The sequence below is a fragment of the Anomaloglossus baeobatrachus genome, chromosome 9 (assembly GCF_048569485.1).
Source record: "Anomaloglossus baeobatrachus isolate aAnoBae1 chromosome 9, aAnoBae1.hap1, whole genome shotgun sequence".
NCBI lineage: Eukaryota > Metazoa > Chordata > Amphibia > Anura > Aromobatidae > Anomaloglossus > Anomaloglossus baeobatrachus.
In genome coordinates this window covers 27,303,627-27,328,888 of record NC_134361.1, presented here as the reverse complement: position 1 = coordinate 27,328,888, position 25,262 = coordinate 27,303,627, and the positions used below count along the sequence as shown (strand labels likewise).

The 25,262-nt window shown below is 47.3% G+C and overlaps 1 protein-coding gene across 6 annotated transcripts in view; it reads left to right on the top strand.

The window, feature by feature from the left end:
- The window catches only part of DDR1 (discoidin domain receptor tyrosine kinase 1), an 88,309-nt gene that overhangs the window by 37,305 nt on the left and 25,742 nt on the right, over positions 1-25,262 (top strand). For all 6 annotated transcript variants that reach the window (XM_075323421.1, XM_075323422.1, XM_075323425.1 and 3 more), the window contains exons 2-8: positions 4,588-4,715; positions 10,836-10,938; positions 20,805-21,033; positions 21,118-21,265; positions 21,380-21,482; positions 23,353-23,539; positions 24,296-24,542. In XM_075323421.1, the coding sequence (XP_075179536.1) occupies positions 4,634-4,715; positions 10,836-10,938; positions 20,805-21,033; positions 21,118-21,265; positions 21,380-21,482; positions 23,353-23,539; positions 24,296-24,542 (1,099 nt within the window). In that variant the 5' untranslated portion in view covers positions 4,588-4,633. The remainder of the gene's footprint in view (positions 1-4,587; positions 4,716-10,835; positions 10,939-20,804; positions 21,034-21,117; positions 21,266-21,379; positions 21,483-23,352; positions 23,540-24,295; positions 24,543-25,262) is intronic.

Here is a 25,262-nt window from a genome sequence, read left to right as displayed (position 1 = left end):
CCCATATATTCCATACAATGTCACTTCTTATCCCTATATCTACTAGTTAAAATTCCCGGCTATCAGCCTGCCTGACATGTTTCGCCATAACTGGCTTCATCAGGGAGTTAGGCTATAGCCATTTAATTTATGAAATAAAAGTTATATTTTATTGATCTTTAGTTAGGGTACCTCTAATTGCCTTCGAGCAAATCGTGTCTATAGTTAATTTAACCCCACATTGATCGGGGAATTTTTGAGGGTTTTTTTTGTGGCTAAAATCTTTAAGAGGCGCACATGACTTAATGAATTTGGTGCATCTTTGCTTTCACACTACGCTTTTTTAACATGCGTCCTGAACGTTTTTTTTAACGCAAAAACGGATCCAGTGCAAATGCGTTTTCATTTCAATGCATTTGCATGGACTCGTATCAACATGCGTTTGCGTGCGTTAAGCTGCTTTCACACCTCCGGTTTCTGCAATGCGGCACACTCCGGCACTTTGCAGGAAAATCGCAACCGGTTTTTTTTTGCTGCCGGTTGCGATTTTCCTGCATAGACTTTAATTAGTGCCGCATTGTGCCGCATGGCCTTGCGTTCCATCCGGTTTTTGCCGCATGCGGCAGATTTAGCCGATGCGGCGGCCGGATGGAACGTTGCCTGGTACGTTTTTTCGTGCGGCAAAAAAAAACGCATTGTGCCGCATTCGGCCGATGCGGCGCATTTTTCCATGCATGCCTATGGCGGCCGGATGCGGCAATAACCGCATCCGGCCGCCGCATGCGGTTTTTGCCACTGCGCATGCTCAGTAGTATGCCGCAAGCGGCAAAAACCGGACTGGCTGCAAAGGAAAAACTTATGCAAAGGATGCGGTGTTTTCACCGCATCCGTTGCATAGCTTGCACAGCCGGATTGAGACGCAGAGCTCAAGCCGGATGTGTGAAAGCAGCCTTATAGTGAGGATCCAGCGACTTGCAGTTTTTTAACTTTTTTCAAAAACGCTACTTGTAGCGTTTTTGAGCTGCGTCCAAATACTGCAAGTCGCTGGATCCTGACTATACTGCACGCAAACGCATGTGAACGCTGGCAGGCTGATAGACAGGATCCTGCTTGCTCTACTGAGCATGCCCAGAAACCAGCCTCGGGTGATCAGTCTCTCTCCCCCGCCTGAGAGTTGCAGAGGCTCGTAACCAAGGTAAACATTGGGTAACTTGCTTGGATACCCAATGTTTACCTTGTTACGTGTGCAGGGAGCCCGGCTCCTAGCAGCTGCAGACGCTCGTAACCAAGGTAAATATCGGGTATCCAAGCAAGTTACCCGATGTTTACCTTGGTTACGAGCCTCCGCAGCTATCAGATGCCGGCTCCCAGTCTCACGTTCAGTTCCCCTCACTCCCAATCACATGACTTCAATGCCCGCCCATAAACTTCAAGTGACAGGATCCTGTAAAATAATACATGCGTTTGCATGCGTTTTTCTCTGCAAAAACAGGATCCGCTTTTGCAGCAAAAAAACGTTCATGACGCATGCTAAACAAACGTAGTGTGAAAGCCGCCTTTATCAGTGGCTCGCACCTTGCCATAAATTTTACTCTGGTCAGGGACTGGAGTAACCTTTCTGCCTTAACATACGCCACCACTGTTGATAAATTTGAAGCCACGCCATGCCCCCACCCTGCCCCACTTTGCTCCTCTTGGCAGGGCTGCCTGAAGTTTCTGAGAACATGCCAAACATCTCAACATTTTTGCTCATCTCTGCGATGCACAAGAATTTTGAGACTTTTCAGTGTTTTCGGTCAGTTTTCTGACACTTTGATGAATCGGGGCCGGCCATAGTCTTTACTCCAGGCACTGTACGTTAATGTGATGTAGTGTTTATAGGCGTGTCTATCCACAAGCTTGCTGACTGTTTCCACTAATATCCATCATCATTCACGTCTGCATTTAATCAATGTGTACAATCCAGATGTGTCTATATTAGATCAGTGTGTGCGCTTTACTATAAGTTAAGCGTCTTTACGAGAAGTGTGGCTTTTCTGCGGTATCGTTAACCCACGGTGCGACCTCCAGAATGACAGGAACAAGCTGCGTCTACCTGAACTAGTCCGTGCGGTCTTTGTGTTGGTTTCCTGACACATTCCTGGAATAACCTTTGTGCATCATGATCGGTGCACCAGTCCATTGAGCCTTTCAAATGGGAGCCATTTGGTGCATTTATTCACTGAGCCATTACCATGAATATCAGCTGGGTCACCAAATGTGCCATCTCCGTGAGTATAACGGTGCATTTTTACTGCTTTATTGCTCACTAAGCCATCTCTATCAGTGCCAGACATGTTCCCACTGTGCCACCTTTGTAAGTGCCTGAGATTGTGCATCCTTCATTTGTATCTCCTCTTTTCCAATTGTTTTGTCTGACTATGCATTTTGTCACTGAGCCATTTGTTTTAGTGACAGGCTGGCTATACTCACCTACTGTCTACACCGTGTGCAGAATTATTAGGCAAGTTGTATTTTAGAGGATTTTTTTTTATTATTGATCAACAACTATGTCCTCAATCAACCCAAAAGACTCATAAATATCAAAGCTTAATATTTTTGGCAGTTGGAGTGGGTTTTTTAGATTTGGCTATCTTAGGAGGATATCTGTTTGTGCAGGTAACTATTACTGTGCAGAATTATTAGGCAACTTAATAAAAACCAAATATATTCCCATCTCACTTGTTTATTTTCACCAGGTAAACCAATATAACTGCACAACATTTAGAAATAAACATTTCTGACATGCAAAAACAAAACCCCAAAAAATTAGTGACCAATATAGCCACCTTTCTTTCTGATGACACGCAGCAGCCGACCAGCCATAGATTTGGCCATTGCTTGATCTGTTTACGATCCACATTGCGTGCAGCAGCCACCACAGCCTCCAGACACTGCTCCCAGAGGTGCACTGTTTTCCCTCCCTGTAGATCTCACATTTTATAAGGGACCACAGGTTCTCTATGGGGTTCAGATCAGGTGAACAAGGGGGCCATGTCATTATTTTTTCATCTTTTAGACCTTTACTGGCCAGCCACGCTGTGGAGTAGTTGGATGCATGTGATGGAGCATTGTCCTGCATGAAAATCATGTTTTTCTTGAACGATACCGACTTCTTCCTGTACCACTGCTTGAAGAAGTTGTCTTCCAGAAACTGGCAGTAGGTCTGGGAGTTGAGCTTCACTCCATCCTCAACCCGAAAAGGTCCCACACATTCCTCTTTGCTGATACCAGCCCATACCAGTGCCCACCTCCACCTTGCTGGCGTCTGAGTCGGAGTGGAGCTCTCTGCCCTTTACTGATCCAGCCTCTGGCCCATCCATCTGCCCCATCAAGAGTCACTCTCATTTCATCAGTCCATAAAACCTGTGAAAAATCAGTCTTAAGATGTTTCTTGGCCCAGTCTTGACGTTTTATCTTATGTGTCTTGGTCAGAGGTGGTGGTTTTCAGCCTTCCTTACCTTGGCCATGTCCCTGAGTATGGCACACCTTGTGCTTTTTGATACTCCAGTAACGTTGCAGCTCTGAAATATGGCCAAACTGGTGACAAATGGCATCTTGGCAGCTTCACGCTTGATTTTCCTCAATTCTTGGGCAGTTATTTTGCGCCTTTTTTGGCCCAGCACGCTTCTTGCGACCCTGTTGGCTATTTGCCATGAAACGCTTGATTGTTCGGTGATCACGCTTCAAAAGTTTGACAATTTTGCATCCCTCTGCAAGACATGTCACAATTTTGGACTTTTCAGAGCCCGTCGAATCTCTCTTCTGACCCATTTTGCCAAAGGAAAGGAAGTTGCCTAATAATTAAGCACACCTTATATAGGGTGTTGATGTCATTACACCGCACCCCTCCTCATTACAGAGAGGCACATCACCTGATTTACTTCATTGGTAGTTGGCTCTCAAGCCTATACAGCTTGGAGTAGGACGACATGTATAACAAGTATCATGGGATCAAAATACTCACTTGCCTAATAATTCTGCACACAGTGTAGTTTCTTACTAAGCCACTTCTGTACATAACACAATGTAGTAGCTTGTAATGACCTCCGTGTTTATTGGAAAAGTACACACTGACTACGTAAACTAGTGTCCTTACGTATCAAATATCTATCTAATGGCTGATCATCTAATGTATATTGTGGCCTCCCGACATTCACTCCTAATTGAAAATTTCAGAGATAAGTATCAGGCAGGTCTTGGGAAGATAACCCTGCATCCAGAGGTGTCCGACAGCTGCTTACCCATTTTCTACTGTGACCACATTATTGTTCGTGTACGTGTACGTGTATAGGGAAAGTGGCGGGCTAGCTTTGGTTCACTGCTCTTGTATGTGTATGATTAGCTTAAAGGGTAATTCCCAACATTAGAAGGTTTTCACCTATCTACAGGATAGGCTACAAATTGCTTATCAGTGGAGGTCCCACCCTTGGAATACCCACTGAGCCAGGAAACCGTGTTCTGAAAAGCCCCATTGAAATGCAGTGGTGGCTATGCATATACGGTATGTATTATCCCATTGTTTGTTACTAGTCTCTGACTATAACATGGAACTCTACATCTTTTCAGTGAGAACTATGGATCACACTTTCTTGAGTCGTCACTGACAGAAGATATGAAGATGGCATCTCGTCTTGTCTTCTTCGGTCTGCTCATTGGCTCCTGCCTGGCCGAACCAGATGCTCATTTTGATCCAAGTAAGTGTAGACTGGGTCTTCTAGTTCTGGTAAAATAAGTGAGGGACTCAAACATTATCTAGCAAGTACTAAGGCACTGCAGACGAGACATTAGGGACAGGGGTCCTCAACCACTAGAGTACACTAGGGTGTCCGATCCTGGAGCATTGAATCACTGGGTGCTTGGGACAGAAGCCCCAATCTTTAAACACTACATATAGTAGTAATGCTAATCACTGGCTATCAGGAACTGGAGTAATGAACCACTAGACCAGGGGTCTCAAACTCGGCTGGGTGTATGGGCCGCACACAGGAAAAAAATAATTTGAGGGGCCGCATTCCTTTCAGGACAAAGTGACATTGGTAGTGGTACCATTTTTTCTTTCTATACACCCTTGAATCACTGTTTTTGAACATTTTTCATTTGTCCATTATAACAAATTTGTAGTGTGTAATATATCTATATATATATATATATATATATATATATATATATATATATATATATATATATATATATATATATATATATATATGTATATATATATATATATATATATATATATGTGTACATATACATACATACATACATACATACATACTTTTTTTTACATTTTTTCCCCTTTTTATAAGTAATACAGTTTTACAATAACCACCGCATAGTAATTTTGGCCAACATCTTGTAGTAATGTGCCCCATCTTGTTTCCCATTCTGTAAAAATGTGTGCATCCTTGTCCCCTTGTAGCAATGTGCCTCAGCTCACACACACACACACACACACACACACACACACACACACACACACACACCCTGTGCAGCCTCAGCTAACACCCCTCCCCCACCCTGTGCAGCCTCAGCTCTCACACACACACACACACACACACACACCCCCCACCCTGTGCAGCCTCAGCTCACGCTCACACACACACACACACACACACACACACACCCCCACCCTGTGCAGCCCCAGCTCACACACACACCCCCCCCCCCCACCCTGTGCAGCCTCATCAGCTCACACACACACACACACACACACACCCCACCCTGTGCAGCCTCATCAGCTCACACACACACACACACACCCCACCCTGTGCAGCCTCATCAGCTCACACACACACATACACCCCCCCCACCCTGTGCAGCCTCATCAGCTCACACCCACACATACACCCCCCCCCACCCTGTGCAGCCTCATCAGCTCACACACACACATACACCCCCCCCCACCCTGTGCAGCCTCATCAGCTCACACACACACATACACCCCCCCCACCCTGTGCAGCCTCATCAGCACACACACACACACACACACACCCCCACCCTGTGCAGCCTCATCAGCACACACACACACACACACACACCCCACCCTGTGCAGCCTCATCAGCACACACACACACACACACACACCAACCCCACCCTGTGCAGCCTCATCAGCTCACACCACCACCCCCACCCTGTGCAGCCTCATCAGCTCACACCACCACCCCCACCCTGTGCAGCCTCATCAGCTCACACCACCACCCCCACCCTGTGCAGCCTCATCAGCTCACACCACCACCCCCACCCTGTGCAGCCTCATCAGCTCACACCACCACCCCCACCCTGTGCAGCCTTCATCAGCTCACACCACCACCCCCACCCTGTGCAGCCTCATCAGCTCACACCACCACCCCCACCCTGTGCAGCCTCATCAGCTCACACCACCACCCCCACCCTGTGCAGCCCCAGCTCACACACACACACACCCCCCCCCACCCTGTGCAGCCTCATCAGCTCACACACACACACACACACACCCCACCCTGTGCAGCCTCATCAGCTCACACACACACACACACCCCACCCTGTGCAGCCTCATCAGCTCACACACACACACACCCCCACCCCCACCCTGTGCAGCCTCATCAGCACACACACACACACCCCCCCCCCCCCACCCTGTGCAGCCTCATCAGCTCACACACACACATACACCCCCCCCACCCTGTGCAGCCTCATCAGCTCACACACACACATACACCCCCCCCCCACCCTGTGCAGCCTCATCAGCTCACACCCACACATACACCCCCCCCCCACCCTGTGCAGCCTCATCAGCTCACACACACACACACCCCCACCCCCACCCTGTGCAGCCTCATCAGCACACACACACACACACCCCCCCCCCCACCCTGTGCAGCCTCATCAGCACACACACACACACACACACACACACACCCCACCCTGTGCAGCCTCATCAGCTCACACCACCACCCCCACCCTGTGCAGCCTCATCAGCTCACACCACCACCCCCACCCTGTGCAGCCCCAGCTCACACACACACACACCCCCCCCCCCACCCTGTGCAGCCTCATCAGCTCACACACACACACACACACACCCCACCCTGTGCAGCCTCATCAGCTCACACACACACACACACACACCCCACCCTGTGCAGCCTCATCAGCTCACACACACACATACACCCCCCCCACCCTGTGCAGCCTCATCAGCTCACACACACACACACCCCCACCCCCACCCTGTGCAGCCTCATCAGCACACACACACCCCCCCCCACCCTGTGCAGCCTCATCAGCACACACACACACACACACACACACACCCCACCCTGTGCAGCCTCATCAGCACACACACACACACACACACCAACCCCACCCTGTGCAGCCTCATCAGCTCACACCACCACCCCCACCCTGTGCAGCCTCATCAGCTCACACCACCACCCCCACCCTGTGCAGCCTCATCAGCTCACACCACCACCCCCACCCTGTGCAGCCTTCATCAGCTCACACCACCACCCCCACCCTGTGCAGCCTCATCAGCTCACACCACCACCCCCACCCTGTGCAGCCTCATCAGCTCACACCACCACCCCCACCCTGTGCAGCCTCATCAGCTCACACCACCACCCCCACCCTGTGCAGCCTCATCAGCTCACACCACCACCCCCACCCTGTGCAGCCTCATCAGCTCACACCACCACCCCCACCCTGTGCAGCCTCATCAGCTCACACCACCACCCCCACCCTGTGCAGCCTCATCAGCTCACACCACCACCCCCACCCTGTGCAGCCTCATCAGCTCACACCACCACCCCCACCCTGTGCAGCCTCATCAGCTCACACCACCACCCCCACCCTGTGCAGCCTCATCAGCTCACACCACCACCCCCACCCTGTGCAGCCTCAGCTCACACCACCACCCCCACCCTGTGCAGCCTCAGCTAACACACACACACACACACTCTGTGCAGCCTCATCAGCTCACACACACACACACACACCCCACCCTGTGCAGCCTCATCAGCTCACACACACACACACACACCCCACCCTGTGCAGCCTCATCAGCTCACACACACACATACACCCCCCCCACCCTGTGCAGCCTCATCAGCTCACACCCACACATACACCCCCCCCACCCTGTGCAGCCTCATCAGCTCACACACACACACACCCCCACCCCCACCCTGTGCAGCCTCATCAGCACACACACACACACACCCCCCCCCCCCACCCTGTGCAGCCTCATCAGCACACACACACACACACACACACACACCCCACCCTGTGCAGCCTCATCAGCACACACACACACACACACACACACACACACCAACCCCACCCTGTGCAGCCTCATCAGCTCACACCACCACCCCCACCCTGTGCAGCCTCATCAGCTCACACCACCACCCCCACCCTGTGCAGCCTCATCAGCTCACACCACCACCCCCACCCTGTGCAGCCTCATCAGCTCACACCACCACCCCCACCCTGTGCAGCCTCATCAGCTCACACCACCACCCCCACCCTGTGCAGCCTCATCAGCTCACACCACCACCCCCACCCTGTGCAGCCTCAGCTCACACCACCACCCCCACCCTGTGCAGCCTCATCAGCTCACACCACCACCCCCACCCTGTGCAGCCTCAGCTCACACCACCACCCCCACCCTGTGCAGCCTCAGCTAACACACACACACACACACACACACACACACACTCTGTGCAGCCTCAGCCAGCAACAGAATCACACACACACACGGCATGCCACACACACTGCAGCCTCAGCCAGCAACACAGAACCCCACACACAAAAACATTCTTCTCACCTGCTGTCGGCAGCACGCAGGCACGTGGACCCGGTAATGATCACAGCTGCTGTCACCGCTGAACTTTCGGCCGGCGCATGCAAAGCAGTTCTCACTGCACAACAGCCACTGGCCAATCACAGACAAGCATCTGAGGTCATATGCAGCAGGTGCTTGCCTCTGATTGGCAGGCGGCTGTTATTGCGTTCTGCAGTGAGAACTTCACTGTGCGCGGCAAAGACAAAACTGTAGGCTGAAATAAATAACTGGCAGCTGCGGCCCCTGCACCGGTCGCCATCTTTACCAGGTCCACGGGCCTGCGGGCCGCAAGAAGCCACCTGAAGGGCCGCATGCGGCCCGCGGGCCGCGTGTTTGAGACCCCTGCACTAGACCCTAGGAATGGTGGACCTCAACAACTAGTCTACACATAGTATCCCTTTACCCCAGGTCGTGAAGGATAATGGCTATGAACCACTGGACCTTAGGAAAGGTGAACCTCAACCCCTAATCTACACATAGTAACCCTTAACCATTATCCTTTAGGAACTGGGGTAATGAACCACTGGACCCCAGGAATTGAGAACCTCAACCGCTAATCTACACATAGTAACTTTTAACCATTATCCTTCAGTAACTGGTGTATTGAACCACTGGAATAGTGAACCTCAACCACTAATCTACACAGAGTAACCCTTAACCATTATCCTTCAGGAACTGGGGTAATGAACCACGACCCTAGGGATGGTGGTGCTCAACCACTAGTCTACACATAGTAACCGTTAACCATTATCCTTCAAAAACTGGGGCAATTAACCACTAGATTCTAGGGATAGGGGTCCTCGTCCACTATTCTACACATAGTAACCCTTAACTATTATCCTTCTGGAACTGAAGCAATGAACCATGACCCTAGGGATGGTGGTCATCAACCACTAGTCTACATATAGTAACCCTTAACCATTATCCTTCAGGAACTAGGGTAATTAACCACTAGAACCTAGGGATGGGGGTCCTCAACAACTATTCTACACATAGTAATCCTTAACCATTATCCTTCTGGAAATGGGGCAATGAACCACGACCCTAGGGATGTTGGTCTTCAACCACTAGTCTACACATAGTAACCCTTAACCATTATCCTTCAGGAACTGGGGCAATTAACCACTAGAACCTAGTGATGGGGGTCCTCAATCACTATTCTGCACATAGTAATCCTTAACCATTATCCTTCTGGAAATGGGGCAATGAACATGACCCTAGGGATGTTGGTCCTCAACCACTAGTCTACACATAGTAACCCTTAACCATTATCCTTCAGGAACTGGGGCAATTAACCACTAGAACCTAGTGATGGGGGTCCTCAATCACTATTCTGCACATAGTAATCCTTAACCATTATCCTTCTGGAAATGGGGCAATGAACATGACCCTAGGGATGTTGGTCCTCAACCACTAGTCTACACATAGTAACCCTTAACCATTATCCTTCAGGAACTGAAGCAATGAACCACGACCCTAGGGATGGGGGTCCTCAGCCACTAGTTTACACATAGTAACCCTTAACCGTTGTCCTTCAGGAACTGGGGCAGAGAACTAGGACCCTAGGGATGAGGGTCCTCAACCACCAGTCTACACATAGTAACCCTTAATCGTCTTTCAGGAACTGGAGAAATGAACCAGGACCCTAGGGATGGTGGACCTCAACCACCAGTCTATACATAGTAACCCTTAACCATTATCCTTCAATAACTGGGGCAGTGCACCACAGGACTGTAGGAACGGGAACCATCAACCACTAGACTACACATAGTAACACTCAACCACTGGCCTTCAGGAACTGGGTCAATGAACAGGACCATAGGGACGAATGTCATCAACCAGTAGACAACAGATAGTAGTAATACTAAGGAGGCAGAACGCCAGTTGGTAAAACCAACCCTCGAAGATAATGACTGACCGTGCTTGACTTCTATACACAGTTTTGTGCACCTCATTCTTGTCACCAGAATCTAAGATGTTTTTTTGCTATCTGCAGCTACTTGCCGGTATGCCTTGGGGATGCAGGATAGGACCATCCCCGATGAGGACATTACTGCATCCAGTGCATGGTCGGACTCTACTGAAGCAAAACACAGCAGGTGAGTAAGCGCGTGAGGATGCGGCTCAATCTGGGGAGCTAGCGTTTGGAAAAATGCTTATTTGTGGCATATAGACTTGTAGAGCGGGGAGGGGTATTTTTAGCAGGTGACCACAGGTGGCATCTAAGGCAGTTGTTTGGCATTTGTGGCCACCTTTGACAGTTGTTGGAGCCTAAGTTTCTACAATAGGGACATTAAGGGTTATAAGCTCCTTGGTGCACATTTTAAACATTTTTTTACTACATTACTTTTACTCTCTTATTTATATACAGACAATTAGGTGGTAGCCATTTTGTAGGATAAACCATTGATAAGAATTATTTATTGCCACTAACAACCAATCGTAGCCCTTGTCTCATTTTTCCAGTGAAGCTTAGAAAATGATAGCTGGGCTCTGATTGGTTGCCAAGGAGAACAGGCCTGAACAGTTGCTATGGGACACTTTTTAGGCCCTCAGTTTACTAGCAACTAATGAGATAACCGAGACTGTAAAACAAAATGGCTCCTTGTGTTAGAGATGACTTTTCCTTCTTGTAACCAGCTTATGTAGTCGCGGGCTCCATCCTGCGGCTCTCCAGCTGTTGTAGAACTACAGCTCCCAGCCTGCTGCTGCCAGGGTATAATGAGATTTGTAGTTCCACAACAACTGGATACAGTAAATGGGTTTAGACCACCTGACCACCATGATGTCGCGAGAGATTTTTTTGGTCCGTCCTATAACATTACGACCGAGGAAAACAATATTCACCTGTTTCCACAAACGTCTTATCAAATCCACACACGTTTCTCCGGGATGAAAGCTTCCCTGTAACTTCCACTAATGCGATTCAGAGGAAAGGAAGAGATGACATCAAACAGGAGAGTGGCGGGAGGTAATAAGGTGCCGCGTACCCTGAAGGGAAGATTTACCCTCATAGTCGCTCCTCACATGGCCGCCACATGCTACATGAAACGCTCTTTGAAGAGGATGTAAATTCTGTAGAGATAACACTTAACAATATCCAGCGAGGCTTTTAGATGTTTCATACGAGGCCTCATCTCCGACCAAAACCACATGGAGCGTCAGCCCAAAATATCTCTGCTCATGGGAAAGCTGGCTGACAACCAATATGGCCGCCATTAGCATGTACAGGAAATGTCACCTAATGCAGCGAGCCATTCACCAGCAATTACAAAGGATTTTTACGATTCAATCAAAATTACATGGTGGTTTTTGCAGTAATGACATGGCGCTTTTCTGCAACATGTGAATTTACGCTTACGCTCTGATGCTGCAGATATTTGTTTTCTTAAATTATGTGTGTAAGGTGTCATTCAGATTTCGGAGTATAGGCTGCAACTGCTGAATACTCACATACTCAACAGCCATGTGTCCCTATGAGATTGCTGAGTCTGGAAACCATGGGCAGTACATGGATGATGATACATAGGCATCTGATCTGAGTGAACTTTCAGATAGGCATTTTTTTCAAGATCTTTATACGACCACAATGCCTGGACTGACCTCGGATTTCCATGTCTGTGTGTCTATGGGGCTGTAAGATTGATTAGGGAGACAATCAGTGTGGACATTATGGCTTGTATGTGGACCGTGAAATACACTCGGCTGAACCAGGCCTTACACAGATACACAAAATGGTCCAAAGTATTAAGATAATAGTTTTAGTCACGAAATGATATAGCCCTTCGTTATGCCGTCTGTCTTTACTAACTTTAGACCTGGTGTTAATAAGCTCATTGATACCAGCGCAGTCCTGTAATAGGAACCATTGGAGTAACAAATCTTTCAATTACTCCTAAATATTCCATCATCACCAGTGAGTGGTATTAATGAAACATTTAGGAACCATGGCAAACCGTTGACATACTAACTGCATGAAGCTTTATATTACCCAGCACAATGCTCAGCCAGCCGAACATCACCAAGCACAATGCCGAGCCGTACATCACCAAGCACAATGCCGAGCCGTACATCACCAAGCACAATGCCGAGCCGTACATCACCAAGCACAATGCCGAGCCGTACATCACCAAGCACAATGCCGAGCCGTACATCACCAAGCACAATGCCGAGCCATACATCACCAAGCACAATGCCGAGCCGTACATCACCAAGCACAATGCCGAGCCGTACATCACCAAGCACAATGCCGAGCCGTACATCACCAAGTACAATGCCGAGCCGTACATCATCAAGCACAATGCTGAGCCGTACATCATCAGGCACAATGCTCAGCCGTACATCACCAAGCAAAATGCCGAGCCGTACATCACCAAGCACAATGCCAAGCCGTACATCACCAAGCACAATGCCGAGCCGTACATCACCAAGCACAATGCCGAGCCGTACATCACCAAGCACAATGCCAAGCCGTACATCACCAAGCACAATGCCAAGCCGTACATCACCAAGCACATTGCCGAGCCGTACATCACAAAGCACAATGCCGAGCCGTACATCACCAAGCACAATGCCGAGCCGAACATCACCAAGCACAATGCCGAGCCGTACATCACCAAGCACAATGCTGAGCCGTACATCACCAAGCACAATGCCGAGCCGTACATCACCAAGCACAATGCCAAGCCGTACATCACCAAGCACAATGCCAAGCCGTACATCACCAAGCACAATGCCGAGCCGTACATCACCAAGAACAATGCCGAGCCGTACATCACCAAGCACAATGCTGAGCCATACATCACCAAGCACAATGCTGAGCCGTACATCACCAAGAACAATGCCAAGCCGTACATCACCAAGCACAATGCCAAGCCGTACATCACCAAGCACAATGCCAAGCCGTACATCACCAAGCACAATGCCGAGCCGTACATCACCAAGCACATTGCCGAGCCATACATCACCAAGCACAATGCCGAGCCGTACATCACCAAGCACAATGCCGAGCCGTACATTACCAAGCACAATGCTGAGCCATACATCACCAAGCACAATGCTGAGCCGTACATCACCAAGCACAATGCCAAGCCGTACATCAAGCACAATGCCAAGCCGTACATCACCAAGCACAATGCCGAGCCGTACATCACCAAGCACAATGCCGAGCCGTACATCACCAAGTACAATGCCGAGCCGTACATCATCAAGCACAATGCCGAGCCGTACATCACCGAGCACAATGCCGAGCCGTACATCACCGAGCACAATGCCGAGCCGTACATCACCAAGCACAATGCCGAGCCGTACATCACCGAGCACAATGCTGAGCCGTACATCACCGAGCACAATGCTCAGCCGTACATCACCAAGCACAATGCTGAGCCGTACATCACCAAGCACAACGCCGAGCCGTACATCACCAAGCACAACGCCAAGCCGTACATCACCAAGCACAACGCCAAGCCGTACATCACCAAGCACAATGCCGAGCCGTACATCACCAAGCACAATGCCGAGCCGTACATCACCAAGCACAATGCCGAGCCGTACATCACCAAGCACAATGCCGAGCCGTACATCACCAAGCACAATGCCGAGCCGTACATCACCAAGCACAGTGCTGAGCGTCGGATGGAGCAGTGTAAAGCTGCACAAACTGGGCTCTGGAGGAAATGTGTTCTGTGCAGGGACGGATCACCCTTCTCTATCTGGATTCTGATGGATGAGTTTTGGTTTGGTAAATGCCAGGAGAATGTTACCCACCTGACTACATTTTGCCACCTGTACAGTTTAGAGTAGAGATATTACTATGGGGGTGTTTTTCAGGAGTCGGCCTCAGCTTCTTAGTTCCAGGAAAGGGAATCTAAATACTTCAGCACGAAACATTGTGTATAATTGTAGCTTTTTGGGGAAGGCTGTTTTTGTTCCCCATGACTGTGCCCACTGCACAAGCTCCATAAAGACATGGTTAGGGAGTATGGTGGAAGAACATGACCGAGTGCACAGAACACGGACATCAGCCCCATCTGACACCTCTGGGATGAGCTAGAACTGAGATTCTGAGCCCGGCCTCTCCCCCAACATCAGTGTCACCTCACAAAGGCTCTTCTGGATGAAGGGGCAAAAATTCCCACAGACCCCTTCAAAATCTTGTACAAAACCTTCCGAGAAGAGCGGAAGCTGTTATATCTGCAGAGGGGCCGACTCCATATTAATGTATATGGATGTAGGATGGGAGGTGAGAAAAGATAGTGTAGATGCAATGTATATGTAATGTGGCATAGAAATACATGCAGCAGCCCGCTCCTGTCAGGAGAGCGGCCAGCCAGTCTGGGTTATGTCAACGTCGGTTATATATATAATGTGTGTATACACTCAAGTATAGTGAGTGTGTGTCTGTGTGCGTATGTATGTATATGTATATATATATATATCTATATATATATATATATCTATATATATATAGATATATATATATATATATATATATGATATAGATATATTGATGTTGTACTATACAGAAATTTTGTGCACTATACCTGAGTGTATACATACATTATGCACACACGCACACGCACACACATATATATTACAGACATACTCAGGTCTCGGGTATAGATTAGGTTGTCTATGTGGGATCATACCCAGCAGACTTTTGCGCAGACCCTTGGCCGCTGTTGACGGTGAAAGGTTAGAGATTATTGCTGATATTCTGGATTTTTAAGAGAAAAAAAATGCAGTTTATTACTTACGTCATAAGTTATCTCTATGTAAACAGATAAAGGAATGGCATCTCAGCTGATGGGGCCCCATTGTGACCGGGAACACTAAGCTTGTGATAACCAGAATTTTATAGCAGTGTTAGCCTAGGGCAAACAAGTCAGTGTAGCATTGAGAGGCAGTGTACTATATTGCATTTATGTTTATTGTGACCACTTCAATATCGGTATCTGAATGTACTGGATTAGTTGTCCTCCAGCCTGGAAGAATGTATTTTCTTGGTAACTTAATGATTTAAAGTTGCCAATTTCCTGCTCCTACTCCTCCTTCTTTCTCCACCAATTTAGGGATTTGGTTGAAATCTGAGTTCGGCAATTTCTAAGCTGATTCTCCTGTCTCAAAGTAACAAGTGGTAGCTTCATCGATCTGTAAGAAAAGGCCAGGGAAGTGCCATTTTATTTTATCAACCAGGAGACAAGAATCTGGAGATTGTTCACCTCACCTTCATACTATTTCGATGATTCTTGACCCTCTGTAAAAGGGGTTCTACACAGGGCCTCCCCACCCGATAGAAAGGGGAAGGTACCAAACAGGACTGAGTTCTGGCCTCTACAGATCCCACAGCTGCTTTGTGGTCTAGCTCTGTGGTATATCCTTGAAGGTGAACAGATGATCTAGTTCCTGGATAATATTTAAAGGGGTTCTTCATTGTATTTTTATTTAATTTATTTAAAATGTGTAGTTGAGATGGGTTTCTAACACTTCCTAATATGTGAGCATTACAGATTTTCCTCCTCTGTCCTCAGACTGCACAGTTCTCCTCTTCTCAAATTAGCTGTTGATAGAGGAGCATGTGACTAGTCCTGTCCTGCAGTGTTCTCCAATCAAAATCCACTACAATGGAAATCGTGGTTTTTTTTTTTATATTGGAGGAGACTGATGGACAGGTCTAGTCACATGCTTCTCCTCCAGCAGCCATTTTGAGAAGAGGAGAACTGTGCAGTGAGAAAGGAGGAGGAAAATCTGAAATACTTAGACATTCATTATATATGTTCCCAACAAATCTGTTGAAATAAAGATAAAGTTGCCTAACCACTTTAAGGGGTCGTGAACTTCCATAGTGGTCGTGTTGATATAAGTGCTGTAGCCGCTGTTCTCGTGAGAACGTCTGTAGGGGAAAGTCTTGCTCAATGTGCTGACAAAGAAAGTGATTGTACGTGGAAGCCATCTTGTCATGACTTGCCCAAGCATGGCTTCATGCGTCGTGATGAGGCTGTCACTTACTCATACAAGGAAATCTTGGGGAAGAAATGTGTTTCTCTGAGATGGAGGTAAAGGGCCGCCTCCGATACCTGTCTCCAGGCAGTATTTGTGTGCTGTACTGTGATCGCGCTGATGGATTAGTTATGGGGGCTACAGAGACCGCAACTGCCCTGGGGTCCAACATCCAGGGACTCCAACCGCTGATAAAAGAAGGATTGTAAGAAGACGGTGGATAAATACGTCTAATGCCACGTGCACACCTTCAGTATTTGGTGAGCTTTTACCTCAGTATTTGTAAGACGAATCCAGGAGAGGAACAATCAGAGGAAAGTATAATAGAAACACGGACAAATACTGAGGTAAAAAACTCACCACATGCTCAACGTGTGCACGGGGCCTAATTGTGCAATAACATACTCAGGCTAGACAGATATAAGATAGCGCCCCTCCCCCACTGTAAATTATAAGACTATTAGAAGTCACTCTGCAGTAAAAGCAGCGGCCACAGGCTGAGCACAGATACGCAGGGGATTACACAAAGGAGGCTTATTATGAGGTTGTGCATCAGCTGCTGTTTTTATGAGGTTCTGCAGCAGCTGTGGTGTGTACTATGACTCTCTGCGGCAGCTGGGGTGTGTATTATGAGGTTCTGCAGCAGCTGAGTTGTCTATTATGAGGTTCTGCAGCAGCTGAGTTGTCTATTATGAGGTTCTGCAGCAGCTGAGTTGTCTATGATAATGTTGTGCAGCAGTTTAAGTGTATTATGAGGTTCTGCAGCATCTAAAATGTGTATAATGAGGTTCTGCAGCAGCTGAGTTGTCTATGATAATGTTGTGCAGCAGTTTAAGTGTATTATGAGGTTCTGCAGCAGCTAAAATGTGTATCATGATGTTCTGTAGCTGCTGAGATATGTATTGTGATGTTCTGCATCGTCTGCAGTGTATTATAAAGTTCTGCAGTACCTGAGGTGTATATAGTGAGGTCGAGCAGCAGTTGAGGTGTATTATGAGGTTCTGCAGCAGGTGAGGTGTATATTATAAGGTTCTATGGCAGCTGAGGTGTATATTATGATGTTCTGCAGCAGCTGAGATGTGTCTCATGATGTTCTGCAGCATCTGCAGTGTATTGTGAGGTTCTGCAGTACCTGAGGTGTGCATAGTGAGGTTCTGCAGCAGTTGAGGTTTGTATTATAATGTTCTGCAGCAGCTGAGATGTCTATTATGATGTTCTCCAGCGGCTGAGGTGTCTATCAAGAGGTTCTACAGAGGCTGAGATAATGTTCTGCAGCGGCTGAGGGTAATTGTGAGGTTCTTTGGCAGCTGAGGTGTCTATTAAGATGTTCTGCAGCAGCTAAGGTGTATTATGATGTTATGCTGAGGTGTGTATTATGAGTTTCAGCAGCTGAGGTGTCTATGTTTTGAAGCATCTGAGGTGTCTATGTTTTGAAGCAGGTGAGGTGACTATTATGAGGTTCTGCAGCAGCTGAGGTGTCTATGTTTTGAAGCAGGTGAGGTGACTATTATGAGGTTCTGCAGCAGATCTGGGGTATTATGAGGTTCTGCAGCAGATCTGGGGTATTTGGAGGGGGTATTATGAGGTTCTGCAGCTGCTAAGCTGTGTTTTATAGGGTTTGGCAGAAGGACCCCTCTTTTTCATAGAGATGAAGCCTTGTGATTACTCGTCTATGTTCACAGTATTGAAACCTCCTTCAATCAGAGATAAGCGGCGCCTGTGTAATCTCCATTATGAATGCATCGCGGGTATCCTATAATGTCCGGTGGTATACGCGCTGATGTATAGGGCCCTTATATAACATGTGCTGGGGGCCACGACATGCGCCCGTCACCTCTGACTGCACAGGATCCAGGACGTGTGACTTCACTATGGATTGACCTCTGTCCCCTCCACTATTACTCATTCACCTCGGGCAGACATGACAGTAATTTTACTCTTCTGTTGCCTGGAGGGGTTTGGCGCGGGGCTGCACCTCCAGGCACATAGAGAACTTAGTACAAGAGGCGTCCACTTGAAGATGCCCTTTAACCTGATGTATTTTGATACGTGTGAAAAACACGATGCACTTGGCCCCAAAAATGGAAAATGTGGTGCATTTAGGTGATGACTCACGTATACGGAAATGATGGTAATCCAGCAACTGATATAATGAAAAGTCCGAAAAGACACCTTAAATGGAGTCTGAAAATGTGTAGAAAAATATAAAGCAGCAGCGTATAAACAGATGCACCGACAAAGATAAAAATACGGCTCCTTTCAGGAGTTGCCTGACATCAGCACTTGTCTGACCGCCTGTGCCAGGAGCTCACGGTGCCCTTGTCTGATTGCCGGTAGATTTCCACAATTATCATCACCTATTAAAATCAACCTGGGGTCATCCCCTCTGTCCAGGGGCCACATTGTACAAATGCACTTCGTATAAGGTCAATGGCCTACTAGAGGCCATTATCATCATTATGGGAAAGGGTTCTTCACAGTAAGAGCAGTAACTTCTGGATCAACCCCTTGAAAACCAGCCGGGAATGGTCCCCTCTTCCCAGAAGACCCATAGCAACCTCTATTGTATATATCCACATGATCAAGGCCAATATACTGTACTATGAACTATGTACCAAACAGCAGCCATCATCATCATCAACATAGGAAAATATTTCTTAGAGTAAGAGCAGAAACTTCAAATAAACCACCTGGAATGGTCCCCTATTTCCAGAAGGTCCATAGCAGCCCCTAATACACATATCCTCTTGATATCCAGTCAATATATATTGTACTTTTCAGTTTCGGTATTATGTAAAATATTAGTAGCCATTTTAATCAGTATAGGAAAGGATTATTTTCAGTAAGAGCAGTTACTTCTTTATCAACCACCTGTAAACCAGCCTAGAAAGGGCTCCACTCCCAACAGACCCCATAGCAGCCTCTATTGTGCACAGTTATTCTACTATAAACTGTTATTAAATAGGGGCCATTATCATCATCATCAATATACGAAAAGGGGCCATCAGCAATATAGGAAAGGGTTCTTAACAGTAAGAGCAGTCACTTCTGGATCAACCCCCTGAAAACCAGCCGGGAATGGTCCCCTCTTTCCAGAAGACCCATAGCAACCTCTATTGTACATATCCGTTCTATACAAGGTCAATATACTATGAACCATGGTACCGACCAACGGCCATCATCATCAACATAGGAAAAGATTTCTTACAGTAAGAGCAGAAACTTCAAATAAACCACCTGGAATGGTTGCCCCTTTCCAGAAGCCCCATAGCAGCCTCTATTGCATATATCCTCTTGCCAGTATATAATGAACCATTAATTTCCGCTTCAATGTCAAATATTAGTGACCATTTTATTCAGTATAGGAAAGGATTATTTTCAGTAAGAGCAGTTACTTCTGTATCAACCACCTGTAAACCAGCCTAGAAAGGGCTCAACTCCCAACAGACTTCATAGCGGTCTCTATTGTGCACATTAACTTTGTGCAAGGTTATTCTACTATAAACTATGTTAACTAGGGGCCATCATCATCAGTATACGAAAAGGGGCCACCAGCAATATAGGAAAGGATTCTTTACAGTAAGAGCAGTCACTTCTGGATCAACCACCTGAAAACCAACCTGGATAGGGTCCCTCTCCCACATATCAGCCTTTATTGTGCAGTTAACCAGGGGATATCATTATCAATTTAGGAAAGGATTACAGTACTTACAGTAAGAGGAATAAATTTGAGATCAACCACCGGAAACCAACTTAGAATGGGCCCTCCACTCCCCCGGGCCCAATAGTAGCCTGTATTATACATACTGAATGTTGCCAACCTGAAGCCATCATCAATATAGGAAAGGGTTCTTTACAGTAAAAGCAGTCATTTCTGGATAAATCACTTGAAAATGTATAAACATATTGGCTTTATGTATCTTTTCAAGCCAAGTGACCATGTAACTCTCTCATTTCCATGCCGCAGACTAGAAAGCAATGAAGGTGATGGAGCCTGGTGCCCAGTTGGGCCCGTCTATCCTAGTAACGAAGAATATCTACAGATAGACTTGAGGGACCTGCGTTTCCTGACCCTCGTCGGCACACAGGGCCGAGACAGCGGAGGACTGGGCAAAGAGTTTGTCCGCCATTACCAGCTGCGCTACAGCAGAGATGGGTACAAGTGGGCGCAGTGGAGAGACCGGTGGGGAAACGAGGTGAGAGGCGGTGGAGGCGGCACCACGAGAGACGTCCTCCAGTCTGAAGTGTCTAGTGACGTAGTCCCATTCTCTCTTATGTAGGTGATAGTCGGAAATGAGAACACACATGACCTCGTGTTGAAGGACCTGGGACCCCCAATTATTGCCCGTTACGTCCGGTTCTACCCAATGGCTGACCGAGTCATGAGCGTGTGCTTGCGAGTGGAACTGTATGGATGCGACTGGCAAGGTGAGTCTTCTCCACCCTCAGTGTCCCACCATCTTGCTTTTCTAGGATTTTCCTTTTTTAGTGATTACAGGTTTTCTCCTGCTGACTTCCCTTCTTCTTTTTTTCGTACCATAGATGGACTCCGCTCCTACACCTCCCCCCCAGGAGACATCATGGCCGTCGATTCGGGGATGGTGAATTTAAACGACTCTACATATGATGGATTTACCGTCGGAGGGTAAATATATACACCTCATTGTATCTACCACTGTTATACGATGTGTCCTATAATCGCACTACTGTGGCTCTTAGGCTACTTTCACACATCAGGTTTTTGCCTTCAGACACAATCCGGTTAAAAAACGGATGCGACAGATCTGTCGAAAAAACGGATCCGTCTCATCAGTTTTTTCAATCCGTTTCTTTAGTTTTTCGACAGATCCATTGTGATACTGAGCATGCTCAGTTTAAAAAAACTCAATCCGTCACTATATTGTGTTTTTTTTTTTGCCGTATTCCGACGGACCCCGCACCCATAGGCAACCATTATCCAACACGCCGGATGGCGCCGGATCCATCGGCGTCTGTTTTTTTTTTAGTTTTTCAACAAAACACTTTACTTTTTCAGTTTTTTTATTTTTTTTCTTCAGGCATAAACCGGATTGTGCCTGATGCGACTGATCCGTCACAGATTTTGTAAAAACTGATGTGACGGGTCAGGCAAAAAAAACGGATCAGTCTCATTTTTCCCCTTCCGGCGAGAGAGGTTTTTTTTTTTTTTTTTTAAATCTCCAGTGAATTTACATATTTAATTTAATTTAATCTACAGTGATTTAATTTAATTTAGTTTAATCTACAGTGAATTTACATATGTTCTGGGCATGCTCAGAAACAAAAAACGGATTCCGTTTTTTTTTTTTACAGATGGCGACAGATTGTAAAAAAACAAACAGCGCCGGATACGTCACAATCCATTTTTTTTGCCGGAAATAAAAAACATTGCATGCTGCAATGTTCCTTCCGGCGGCCGCACAGACACATTTCGCCGGATCCGGCGCAAGCCGGATCAAAACGCAAACCCATGGGGCACAATCCGGCTCAAACACAACAGTATCAGGGAAAAAGGAATCCGGCGCCAAATCCGTTTTTTTCTAAAAACCGCTGGATTGCGCATGATGTCAAAAAGTGATGTGTGAAGGAGGCCATACATGATGCGTCCTGTCCGGCGGCCGCACAAACACATTTTGCCGAATGAAACGCAACACCATGCGGCACAATCCGGCGCTAATACAAGACTATGGGGAAAAAACAGATCCAGCGCCGGATCCGTTTTATCCGTTTTTCCTTTAAAGGGAACCTCTCATTTTGAAAATCTATGGGCACCATGTTATAGGGCAGGAGGAGCTGAGCGGCTGGATATATAGTTTTTGGGGGAAGACTCCAGAGGACGGTTTCATTCTGTGATCGACAGTCTTCCCTGAATCAGCGTGCTTAGAGAGATAGCTGTCAGTCATCGATTAGGACCGCCCACTGGACTCCTAAAGGCGGGGACTTAAATGAGTCAGATAAACAAGATTTTATACATTTTCTCATAAAACTATATATCGATCTACTCCGCTCCTCCTGCTCTATAACATGTTGTCTGCAGATCACAGCGTATGCACAGTGTGACCGGTGCCCTTTAAATATACCCCATAACTTGTGCAATGTTATCTCAATTAAAGGGATACTCCATGCACAAATTATACCTTGTGTTATATCAAGTATAGGACATAAGGGGTCAGGAGCTGACGCAAGGATTAAAGTTTTAAGGGGGAGGGGGGGGGGGGGTTTGAGGCCTATAGGCCAGAAATTACCCCCGGGGGAAAATAAGTATAGAAATACGCTTTTTTTCTAAGAGAAAGCCTCTCTGGTGCCAAGTATAAGTCAATTAAAAGGCATTACATTTGTCTTTCAAAAACAGCGCCACCTCTGTGCACAGGTTGTGTGCGGTATTGCAGCCCAGACAAAACCCATAAACAAGTGTAGAGCTCAGTTTGGGGAAAAGGCAGCCATGATTTTCTCCTCCTCTACAACCCATTATATATAATTTTGTTTTCCCCCTCCAGGCTACATTATGGAGGACTGGGTCAGCTGACGGACGGCGTTATTGGGGCTGATGACTTCCTCCAGCACAAGGAGCAGGGTGTCTGGCCCGGGTACGATTATGTTGGCTGGAATGAGGCGAGTTTCCCATCTGGATACCTGGAAATGGAGTTCGAGTTTGATGCCCTGAGATCATTTACATACATGAGGGTGAGTACTGTATTTAAAACTCTGAGGGAGAGATGCTGCAGCTGCATCCCCCTCCTCCCCCTCCTTTATTAGATTCTTGGGGATTGAGGAGGTTTCAGATCACTTTCATAGCCGCTGCAGGCAGGGAAAAGGGAAAGTAATGGCTGCCGGAAGGTGAGGAATTGCTACTTTCCCCTGATTGCTGGGTCCCGCATGGGTTTGTTTGTTTTTATACGCCTGGAGGGTTCTAGATCTTGCCTTTGATGACTCTACCTGTATCACCGGAGGATCTTGCCCAATCATTGGGCAGCTTTCATGCGTATAGAAACAAACACAGCTGTGAGGGAAGACATAGCGGTAAAGCTCCTCCACCCCCATATGAAGTAGCACATATTGTCAATGTACATTCTTACTAATTTGACCCCTTAGAGGAGTTATCCGGCGCTCCGCAGAGCCACTCACTTCTGAATTGGAAATGAACGGGTCCCAAGAATAATGGAAGTCAATGGGAAATGCAAGCATTTTTCTGTAAGATCTTCCGGAAAAATGCTCGAGTTTCCCATTAACATCCATTATGCTAGCCAGTGTGGACGTCCAACCTGCCCGTTTCAAGTACAGAGCACCCAAGCATGGTAGTGCCCGCTCATCACTAATAACCATCTTTACATAGTCAGAAGGGCTTATTATTAGTCTTGGGGTCCCATTATGAACCCTTTTATGACCATGCCTCGGATGTCTGCCTTCCAATAACTTCACTTTCCTCGTCTTCCCCTTCAGGTACATGCTAATAACATGCACTCCAGAGGTGTCCAAGTGTTTCGCCGTGTGGACTGCTTCTTCAAGCGCTCCTTGCACACTCCATGGGATGTCAACCCGGTCACTCTATCCCTCACAATGGATGTCCGTGACCCGAGTGCCCGAACTGTCACCGTGCCGCTGTCTGGCAGGCCGGCCAGGATCCTCCGCTGTCATTACTACTTCTCCAGTCCATGGCTGCTTTTCAGTGAGATCTCATTTCTCTCTGGTCAGTACTTACGTCATATATTTTGGTCGTGTTCCTATCTGTGCGCTTTCTGTCTCTTTTTCACGCTCTGTGCCTGTTTGGGCAAGGATGATAGCAGAGGGGCTAATAGACCGGAGAGGGAGCAGATAAAAACACTTCTCCACTTTTATTACAATAACGAAGACTAGTGCACTTTTTACTTGGTCTGTCGTCTCTGCCCTTTTGCTTAAATGGGCTGTGTGGAGATTTGAAATTAATATTTTTTACTCCCATGGAAGTGAATGGGAGCTGATCTGCAGACAAACCCTTTAACAGACAGGCACAGATGTGTGTGTGTGTGTATGTATGTATATATACTAGCTGTAGCATTGGGCGTTTCCCGGGATAGTAATTGCCTCTCTGTCTCTCTCCCAGTCTCTGTCTGTCTGTCTCTGTTTGTCTGGGTGTCTGTCTGTGTGTCTGTCTCTGTCTGTCTCTATCCATGTGTGCCTTTGTCTCTATCCATGTCTGTCTGTGTCTATCTCTCTGTCTGTCTATGTCTATCTTTCTGTCTGTCTCTGTATCAGTCTCTCTGTCTGTCTCTATCTCTGTGTCTGTCTGTCTCTTTCCCCGTCTGTCTCTTTCTCTTTCCCTATCTGTTTTTGTCTGTCTGTTTGCCTCTGTCTCTTTGACTGTCTGTCTCTTTCCCTGTCTTTGTCTCTTTTCCTGTCTCTGTCTGTCTCTTTCCCTGTCTGTCTCTGT